The sequence below is a fragment of the Puntigrus tetrazona genome, chromosome 22, assembly GCF_018831695.1.
Source record: "Puntigrus tetrazona isolate hp1 chromosome 22, ASM1883169v1, whole genome shotgun sequence".
NCBI classification, from domain to species: domain Eukaryota; kingdom Metazoa; phylum Chordata; class Actinopteri; order Cypriniformes; family Cyprinidae; genus Puntigrus; species Puntigrus tetrazona.
Genome location: NC_056720.1, coordinates 484,227 through 495,180, shown reverse-complemented (window position 1 = coordinate 495,180; position 10,954 = coordinate 484,227). Strand labels below are relative to the sequence as shown.

Genomic DNA, 10,954 nt, shown 5'->3' with positions numbered 1-10,954 from the left:
AATCCAGAATTTCCTTGTTTTCTAGTATAAATACAAATTAATTTACTTGACACTTAAAATGAGTAGGGCTGTCAAATAATCACATCTAATATAGAACACATGTGAACACACTGTAATGTTTATCCACACACACAAAATATACAAGAATGTTAAGTTCTATAGAATTTTAAATGTATACATGTATGTTTATATTGTGTGTATTTAAATGACATCATAATATACACCCTACACATTATGTAAACAAACTTTATTTTGGATATTATTACTAGACAGCACTACTTTAGGAGTAAGGTCTTGTTTTTAGCTAAAACTAATAACATTTGTTTCAGACCAGAAAACGAGCAAAGATCTCAGCCAGCGTGTAGGAAGAAGATCCAAAGGCTGAAGATGGTTTTTCTTACCCCACTGGCAGATGTTTTTGCTTTTTTAAAACAAGTACAAACTAAAAAAGTAATTTTACTCCAAAAAAAAGTTTGTAGATGTTTAAGGACCTTTTTGTGGTGAATGAGGATCTCTGAGTGTGTGAGGTGTCTATCTAGTCTTCTGCTCCTCTTCTATCTTCAGTCAGTGTTTGAGGTCGACGCTGGAGCCGAACACGGCCAGCAGCTGCTGCTCGTACTGATGGATGTTCCTCTTCAGAATCTCCTTACAGGAGCCCAGCAGACGCTCGAAGGCCTGCACGTCGATCACTGCGTAACACACACACACACACACACACACACACACACCATCATCAGCACAGACTTCTGAGAGTTCACTAGCGCTTCACTGTAATGTAAAATAACATTGAAATGAACACATATTTGTCAAGTTACAGAAAAAAAAGGTCTTTAAGGTCTTCTCTCTTCTGTGATCTTTGGTTTATAAAGTATGAAAGTGGATCATCTGAATGTCGTACTTTATCATGTGTTCTGAGCACGACCACCGGAGGAGTTACCCATAATCCCCTGCACTGAATAATGTTAACATGAAGTGTGCTGTATTATGTGGATTTGCACTTAACTTGCGTTAACAGGTGTTTTGATGTATTTTTAATATTTTAATAAACCCTCGTTATTGAAGGCTAGATCACGTTAGAAGCTGGTACTGACAGCATGCTTTTCTCACTTGAGGAAAAGAAAAAAAAACCTTTTTCCCTTTATTTAAAAAAAATAAAACTAGTGATGCTATGACTAAAGCTACAGGTGCAGATTTAATCTAACAATTTATACATTTGTGATTTATTCATTTTACTTGTTTTACCTGCAGTACACCGAAACAAATGAAAGAAAAAACTTTTAAAATATTTAGATACAATAAAAAAAAATCAGGAGCCGGATGTTGTGAAGCTTTTTCAACAGAATAGTGTTGAAAGCATCATTAATGTAGAGCACTTCACCATCACTACAGAAAACACCGCTCTTATCACACTTATTAAACTGTATTATTTCTTATATGAAATCCTGTTTCCAGCAAAAAAAAAAAAAAACATTTTAAAAAAATTGATGAGAAACTCTCGTACTAAAAATGAGTCCCAATTCAAAGAAAGTATAAGAAAGTTTTTCATTATGGGAAACAAAGACATCAAGGATTTTCATGATTAAAAAAAACTCAAGTTTCTCATAATTAATGCTGCTTTTTTTTTTAAACACTGCAGATTGGAAACAGTGGAGTTTATTTTCCAGAAAATACAGTACATCTGTGAAGACTGGTGTAATATTTCAGCATCTGTTCTCGGGGAGGTCCGTACCTAAACACTTAGTCTCTCCTGCTGCGTAAACAGACGCCGCTCGCGGCTTATTGGTGACCAGCGCCAGCTCGCCGAAATACTGACCCCTGGAGCAGCGCGCGACCTCCACCTCCCGCTGTGACCTCTGACCTGCCTGAGTCTGAAGACACGTCAACATCAGATTCAGACAGACTCGCGCTAAACGTGGAACAGAATCACTGAAACATTAGCAACAGACACGTGCTAAACACACTGTATGAGCGAAAGACTTGAGTTAAACTCTACATGAGCGACAGACTCACAACAAACATAAGGAAGAATGCTAAACATAGATGCAGTAAACACACGACAGACTCATGTTAAATGCGCGACACGAACGACGGACTCTTACTTTGCTTCGGATCATGATCTTGACTTCTCCAGACTCCACGATGTAGAAGCAGTCGGCCGAATCTCCCTGAGAACAAACTTACATTCATCAGAAAGGAACGCTAGCATCACGAGGAGATGAACGAAACACACCTGACGTATGATTAGCTCGCCATCGCTGAACGTCTTCATCCCAACCACGTCCACGATCTTCATGCGCTCCGATAGCTGACACACATCATTGATTTAATGTCAGTTACGGACAAATAATGTGTTCAAGAGGTCAATGAATTTATTGTATGACATCCTTCAGGATCATGATACTTCATACTTCAAAAATCATTCTAGTATGCTTTGTATTATCAGTGTTGAAACTGTTGTGCTGCTTAGTATTTTTTGTGGTGCTTTTTTCCCTTATAGTCACCTACTGACGCTTTTAGCTCATATTTAGTGTACGGTTTATTTTTCCTGTCACGTACAGACTAGTTTTATTTTATATTTATTCAGAACTTCAGTACTGTTTGTTTTGTTATATATTTCTTGATCATCATTACCTGCTTTGGGTAAAAACAACTCGACACACCTGCAGAGACTTGAGCAGAGGAGCGCTCTCGATGAAAGTCTCGTACATCTTCCTCTTCTTTGCGTTATTTTTCACGATGAGTCTGTGGAAAGTGGCTCTGTCCTGAAGATGATCACAATGTGAACAAACGGAACATATGTCAATCTGATTAAATAATGAGTCTAGAGCAAAACACGCAAATAAATAAAGACTTGAGAATAAGTGCTCATTTAAATGCAAATGTAAAAGGAACAGCCAACTAGATTCATGAATGATTCATTATAAATATAATTTTTTATATATAATTTTAGCATCTTTTTAACAATATAAAGTGTGTTCCTTACTAAACAATTACATATTTTCACACATTCTAAATGCTTTTAAATAATTAAAAAATGTTTATAAAAAAAATATAAACAATGGACAAAAAAATGGCCGTACAAATAATTACTAAAAATATATAATGGTAGAAAACATTTACAGACTGGTCTTTTGAAACATATTTTAGTAAATGCACTGTATTGCCAAAAGTATTCTCTCTGAATAACCAGAATCACTTCTATGATCACAGGTGTACGCAGAGAAAGAATAGCTCGGTGGATCCCAGCGTGTGAGAGGAGGCCCTGTGGATCTAATTCAGTCGGGACATTTCCTCGCTCCTAAATATTCCTAAGTCACCTTGTCAGCTGTATTAAAAGAGCGAGGAAGTGTTTGGGAACGACGGATACTGATGGAATCGGCGGATGCTGAAGTATCGTCACGTTGTGGTTTACGAGAGAGCGCACTCAACGAGGAAAAATATACTTAAACAGGTTCAATCTTCTACGAATGAAAGAAACAATATATTTACAGGCTGGCAGGCAGACAGGACGAAAAACACATCACAGACGAGAACCCACGATTAAACAGAATCTAACTGGAACTTAAAAAAAGACAAGAACTGACTAAACTAAACAAGACACAGCTGACGACAAATTGGACAATTAATATGCACTTTATATTTATTGTTGTTTTCTATTTTGTGTTCTTTGCACTAGTCTGCACACTTCATGTGTCTAAGACACTGCCTCAGCTCAGTATGTGAGTATTGTGTGTGACTCCATGTAGCAGCAGGTCCAGGAGAAACGTTCTCATTTCACTATGTACTGCACAGCTATATGTAGTTGAAATGACAATAAAAAGACTTGACTTGACATCACCAAGTGCAATGCAGTGATTAAAGAACACCACCACTGGACTGAATCACGCTTCTTCATCAGGCAGTCTGGGGGGATTATGGTGTGGGATCTGGGCTTGGCCCCTTAGTTCCAGTAAAAGTTTGGAGCTGGCCCCTTTCTCTTCCACAAAGCAAGGTCCATAAAGACATGGATGACAGAGTCTGGTGTGGATGAACTTGACTGGCCTGAGCCCTGACCTCCACCTGATACAACACCTTTGGGATGAATTAGAGCAGAGACCGAGAGCCAGGTCTTCATCACAAATGCTCTTCTGGAAGAATGGTCAAAAATCCCATAAACACACTCCTAAACCTCGTGGACAGTCTTCTCAGACAAGTTGAAGCTGTTATAGCTGCAAAGAGTGAACCGGCGTCATATTAAACCCTATGGATTAGGAATGGGAGGTCTCTGAAGTTCATCTGTGAGTCAACAGGTGAGCGAATACTTGGCAATATAGTGTATATTTTTGACAATTTAAACTCATTATTACAGGTTCTTCATTATGTTTTTTTTTTTATCATTAGAAACAAAGTTATTATTAGAACGTTTTTAAACTTGAAACGAGAAATTGAAAATTGCAATTAATTATCTTTCTTGTTTTATTGTTTTAATCTGTGACAGAAACAAGCCTCCATACGAAAGTGCCCCTGTGTAATTGAACTAAATCTAAGCAAAATGTTGTATTTCATGTTAGTGCTGTTGATGAGCAGAGTGCAGTGCATGCTGGGAGTCTCACCAGCGCCCACAGCGCCCCCTCCTGGCTGGCCCTGATGGTGGCGGCCCGTGGTGTATTGTACATCAGGGCCAGCTCTCCGAAGCTGCCTTTATGATCGTAGCAGCCCACGCATCGACTCACGCCGTCCTTCTGAATCACGATCTCAAACACACCCCTGCAGACACACCAGAGAAGACGGTTCATCATCTGGAGTCATACACACACGCACGCTTCGTTCTCACCTCTCTATGACGTAGAAGTTATCGCCGTCGTCGCCCTGATTGATGATACACTCGCCCGGTTTGACCAGCACCTCAAACATGCTGTCCAACACCTCAGCGAACTGATCCTGAGACAGACAGAGCGAGTCAGACACATCTTTAACACGCCTGGGAAATCCCTTTTAATATTTAGAAATCCTATTTTCTCCTTTTATATTACTCTGGACTTTTTTTAATGGTTCAATTACGTTTTATCAATCAAGCATTTATATTTAGCAGACAATTTTATTCAAAGCGACTTAAAAATGAGAACAATGGAAGCAATAGTAGACTAATATATTCTTAGTACAATCATTTCTTCTAGTTAAACAGAACTTTTATTTTGACGGGATGCCATACATACTTGTGAATATCTGTGTGTATCTCTCAAACGAAAAATGTAAATACCCATGGACTCTCAGAGCAGTTCTGGAGATGTTGTTCATGTATTTTTATACTTCAGTGTGTGTGTGTGTGTAAAAAACCCAACCAGAGATATATAGACCAAGAGCGACTAATATGTAAATAGTTTTTTTCTGCTTATTTCCTACTGATTCTAGAATTCTTCCTCACTATTCTATATTGTGATCTGATTTGAGAATAGCCTACTTTTAATTGAAAAATTTGACCAATTCTGTGACATTCTGCGTTATATGTTATACCTCTGTTTTAAAGACAGGGTAAGTGATTTCTGAAAGCTAAAAAATTGAAATCACCTAAACAAACACAGCCCTTTCCAACTTCATAAAATAAGAATAAGAATAATAGACAATCATTGGTGTTAGCGCAAGCAAAACTACGCTGCTGCTGTAGTTAAGAGTCAGGAAACAGGACAAGGAGGTCACATACGAGACACATAAATTAAGCCAAAAAATATGGGATGTCCTGGCTAATACGGGACGGTTGGCAACCTGACCCATACAGGTCATACTTCTTGCCTTATTGTTCTGAAGACACTTTTCTCTTCTCTTTTTTCTCTTTCTGTTTTTGGCTACAAGTTTGTTTTGGTATTCGTTCCTACTTTGTTTTTGAAAATTCGCTTACCCTGCCTTTAATGACTAGATTGTATGTTTTTTCCAAACAGCGGAATTACGGTAAGAACCTGCTCGAGGGTTTTGAAGAGCAGTATGTCTCTGCAGGCCTCCTGTAGTCGCTGCCGCTGAGCATCAGTTTTAGGATGAACCACCCTCTGGTCGCTGCCCTCATCTTCATCTTCATCAGGGTTATACGCCTCCGCACACACTGAGTGACACACATTCACGTTACACATCACACCATCACATTACACATCATCACATTACACATGAGACATCACATTACACATCATCACATCACATTACACATCACACATCACATTACACATCACACATCACATTACACATCACATCACACAATCACATCACACAATCACGACACATCACATTACACATCATCACATTACACCATCCTATTACACATCACATTACACATCACACCATCACATCAGACATCACGTTACACATCACATTACACATCACGTTACACATCACATTACACATCACATATCACGTTACACATTACACCATCACATTACACATGACACATCACATTACACCATCCCATTACACATCACACCATCACATCAGACATAACGTTACACATCACATTACACATCACGTTACACATCAAATTACACCACATTACACGTTACACATTACATCATCACATTACACCATCCCATTACACATCACACCATCACATTACACACCACATATCACGTTACACATTACACCATCACATTACACATCACACATCACGTTACACATCACATTACACATCACATGACACATCACATTACACATCATCACATTACACATCACGTTACACATCACATCACATATCATCACATTACACCATCCCATTACACATCACATCATTCATTACATTACACCATCACATTACACATCACGTTACACATCACATTACACATCACACATTACACCATCACATTACACATCACATATCACGTTACACATCACACATCATCACATTACACCATCCCATTACACATCACATCACTCATTACATTACACATCACGTTACACATCACATATCAAGTTACACATCACATATCACATTACACATCACACAATCACATTACCCATCACGTTACACATCACATTACACATCACCATCACATTACACATCACACCATCACATCAGACATCACGTTACACATCACATTACACATCACGTTACACATCACGTTACACATTACACATCACATATCACGTTACACATTACATCATCACATTACACCATCCCATTACACATCACACCATCACATTACACATGACACATCACATTACACCATCCCATTACACATCATGTTACACATCACATTACACATCACGTTACACATCACACATCACATTACACATCACGTTACACATCACACATCACACATCACATCACATCACATTACACCATCCCATTACACATCACATCACTCATTACATTACACATCACGTTACACATCACATTACACATCACACATTACACATCACATATCACGTTACACATTACACATCATCACATTACACCATCCCATTACACCATCCCATTACACATCACACATCACATCACACAATCACATGACACATCACATTACACATCATCACGTTACACATCACGTTACACATCACACATCACATCACATTACACATCATCACATTACACCATCCCATTACACATCACATCACTCATTACATTACACATCACATATCACATCACATATCACACATTACACCATCACATTACACATCACGTTACACATCACCATCACATTACACATCACACCATCACATCAGACATCACGTTACACATCACATTACACATCACGTTACACATCACATTACACATCACATTACACATCACATATCACGTTACACATCACACATAACATTACACATGACACATCCCATTACACATCACCTTACACATCACATCACACAATCACATTACACATCACATTACACATCACGTTACACATCACATCACATATCATCACATTACACCATCCCATTACACATCACATCATTCATTACATTACACCATCACATTACACATCACATTACACATCACACATTACACCATCACATTACACATCACATATCACGTTACACATCACACATCATCACATTACACCATCCCATTACACATCACATCACTCATTACATTACACCATCACATTACACATCACCATCACATTACACATCACACCATCACATCAGACATCACGTTACACATGACACATCACATTACATATCATCACATTACACCATCCCATTACACATCACGTTACACATCACACATCACATTACACATCACATCACACAATCACATTACACATCACATTACACATCATCACATTACACATCACGTTACACATCACACATCACATTACACATCACATCACACAATCACATGACACATCACATTACACATCATCACAGTAGACATCACGTTACACATCACACATCACATCACATTACACATCATCACATTACACATCACGTTACACATCACACATCACATTACACCATCCCATTACACATCAAATCACTCATTACATTACACCATCACATTACACATCACATATCACATTATAAATCACACATTACACCATCACATTACACATCACGTTACACATCACCATCACATTACACATCACACCATCACATCAGATATCATGTTACACATCACATCAGACATCACGTTACACATCACATTACACATCACGTTACACATCACATTACACATCACATCACACATTACACATCACATTACACATCACATATCACGTTACACATCACACATCACATCATCACATTACACCATCCCATTACACATCACATTACACATCACATTACACATCACACATCACGTTACACATCACACCATCACATCAGACATCACGTTACACATCACATCAGACATCACGTTACACATCATCACATTACACCATCCCATTACACATTACGTTACACATCACACATCACATTACACATCACACGTTACACATCACATTACACATCACCATCACATTACACATCACACCATCACATCAGACATCACGTTACACATCACGATACACATCACATTACACATTACATTACACATCACATATCACACATCACATCACACATTACATCATCACATTACACATCACCATCACATTACACATCACACATCACATCAGACATCACGTTACACATCACATTACCTTAAATTAATTATAACAAAAATAACATTTTAAAAACTAAAAACTCACTATTTTAAAACTTAAAAAAATAAGACAAACCTTCTAAAAACAAATAATAAGGAATACAAAAGACACAATCAACAAAATTACTGCAGATATTACTAATTATAAAATTAAAATGACTAAATATTAATAAAAACTGTATTAGTATTTCAGTGATACTGAAATAATATATATAAAAAAACATTTTACCTGATACACGTCTGTTGCATTTACTGGGTGGAGGAGCTAAAACAGATAGATAGATAGATAGAAAAATAAGTGTCACTATTGACAAAACCACAAAACTATTGACATACAATTATTTGAAAAGCACTATATAATGTAACAAATTATTATTAAATATGATCATTAACACTAACCTCATACAAATTAAAACTGCTAAAACTGCATCTTTGCTTTAAATATATTACTGAATATTATCCAGACGCAGTATTTGATAAACATTTGGTTTTCTCAGCTTTTTGCTCAAAATGTTGCTTTTTTAATGAAACCTACGTAGTGTTGAAAAAAAGAATGCTTAAATTATCATTTTGATGTATGGCATGTTCAGATGCCAACATTTATTTATATTTTGAGGGCCACAATTTCAGTGAAAATCAGCAGAAATGCTGGAGATGACAGGAAACTTTTTTCCTCAAACCCTGGCGGGCAAAGGGTTAAACGGGGAAATAGTTTTTAGCATTAACTTTAGATCAAGTTAAAAAATTTCCCAGTGTATAGAAAAAAACTTCAAATTTAAAATTTAAATTATGCTGATTTGTAATATTGTATATGTTAATGACATTAATTAGGAGTCGCTTCCAAAAAACATTTATTTGAGCGCACGTTCATTTGCCATTCATAGATTTCACATCTGAAGGAGAAATTGAGAAATGATCGTGAGATTAAATTTAGAAAGAAACCTGAGCAACATTTGATAAATGAGGCCCAAATTGTTACGTATTTGGACACATTGAAAAAATGATCAGTAAGGAAACTTGATTTATTCCCTGTTGTATTAATTTATGTGTTTTCTTTCTACTCATTTTTCGTGTTATTTCTTTTTGGTTTTAAGTCTCCTGCCATGGACTGTTTAGTTCATTAGTTTATTGAAAATTACTTGTAAAAAAACGTTCTGCGCCCTCACCTTTAAAAGTAAAATCATCAGGAAAGTCATCTTCTTCTTCTTCTTCTTCTTCCTCTTCCTCTTCTCGTCTCTGCTCTTCTTCTTCTTCTTCTTCTTCCTCTTCCTCTTCCTGTCTCTGCTCTTCCTCCTCCTCTTCTCGTCTCTGCTCTTCTTCTTCTTCTTCCTCCTCCTCTTCTCGTCTCTGTTCCTCCTCGTCCTCTCCGCCGCTGGAGCTCCGGTCGAAGGCCTCTCCGCGGGTCACCGGAGAACGGCGGCTGGAGCTGCGCTGCTCCCGCAGGCGGGTGAAGTAGAGCACGGCGAACTCCAGCAGGTCCGCGGGTCTCCGCCGCAGCACCTCCAGCGTGTAGCCCTTCAGGAGCTCGGTCAGACCCGCCGGAACCGAGGCGCTCATGCCGCTCGAGGATCCACGAACACCCGACACGTTCACACTCCACTCATCAGCGCGGGAAAGAACCGTATCCCTGCAAACCTGCTTCCCCGGCGGGCAGAACCATCGACCCGTGACGCATCGACAGTTTCCATCGCGGCGGAAAATATCTATCGACTGCCCTCAAAAATATCGCGACTGCAGGACGGCGATTTACAGCATTCACTTTCATCAACACGTTCTTCTCAAAAGATGGTGTTAAATTTGTGGAACGAAACAAAGCTTCAGTTATTCTGAGGTAAACTTGAAAGTGGCGGGAAAACC

General features: G+C 38.2%; 1 protein-coding gene across 1 annotated transcript; it reads right to left on the bottom strand.

The window, feature by feature from the left end:
- Positions 1 to 31: 31 nt before the first annotated feature.
- On the bottom strand, positions 32 to 10,654 carry prkar2ab (protein kinase, cAMP-dependent, regulatory, type II, alpha, B). The gene is made up of 10 exons (XM_043223686.1): positions 10,414 to 10,654; positions 9,327 to 9,365; positions 5,934 to 6,073; positions 4,814 to 4,920; positions 4,593 to 4,746; positions 2,661 to 2,762; positions 2,231 to 2,305; positions 2,100 to 2,165; positions 1,730 to 1,868; positions 32 to 689 (listed from the first exon to the last, which is right to left on the bottom strand). The coding sequence occupies exons 1-10, from the start codon at positions 10,652 to 10,654 to the stop codon at positions 565 to 567; spliced, it is 1,188 nt and encodes a 395-aa protein (XP_043079621.1). The 3' UTR covers positions 32 to 564.
- Between the last annotated feature and the right edge of the window lie 300 nt (positions 10,655 to 10,954).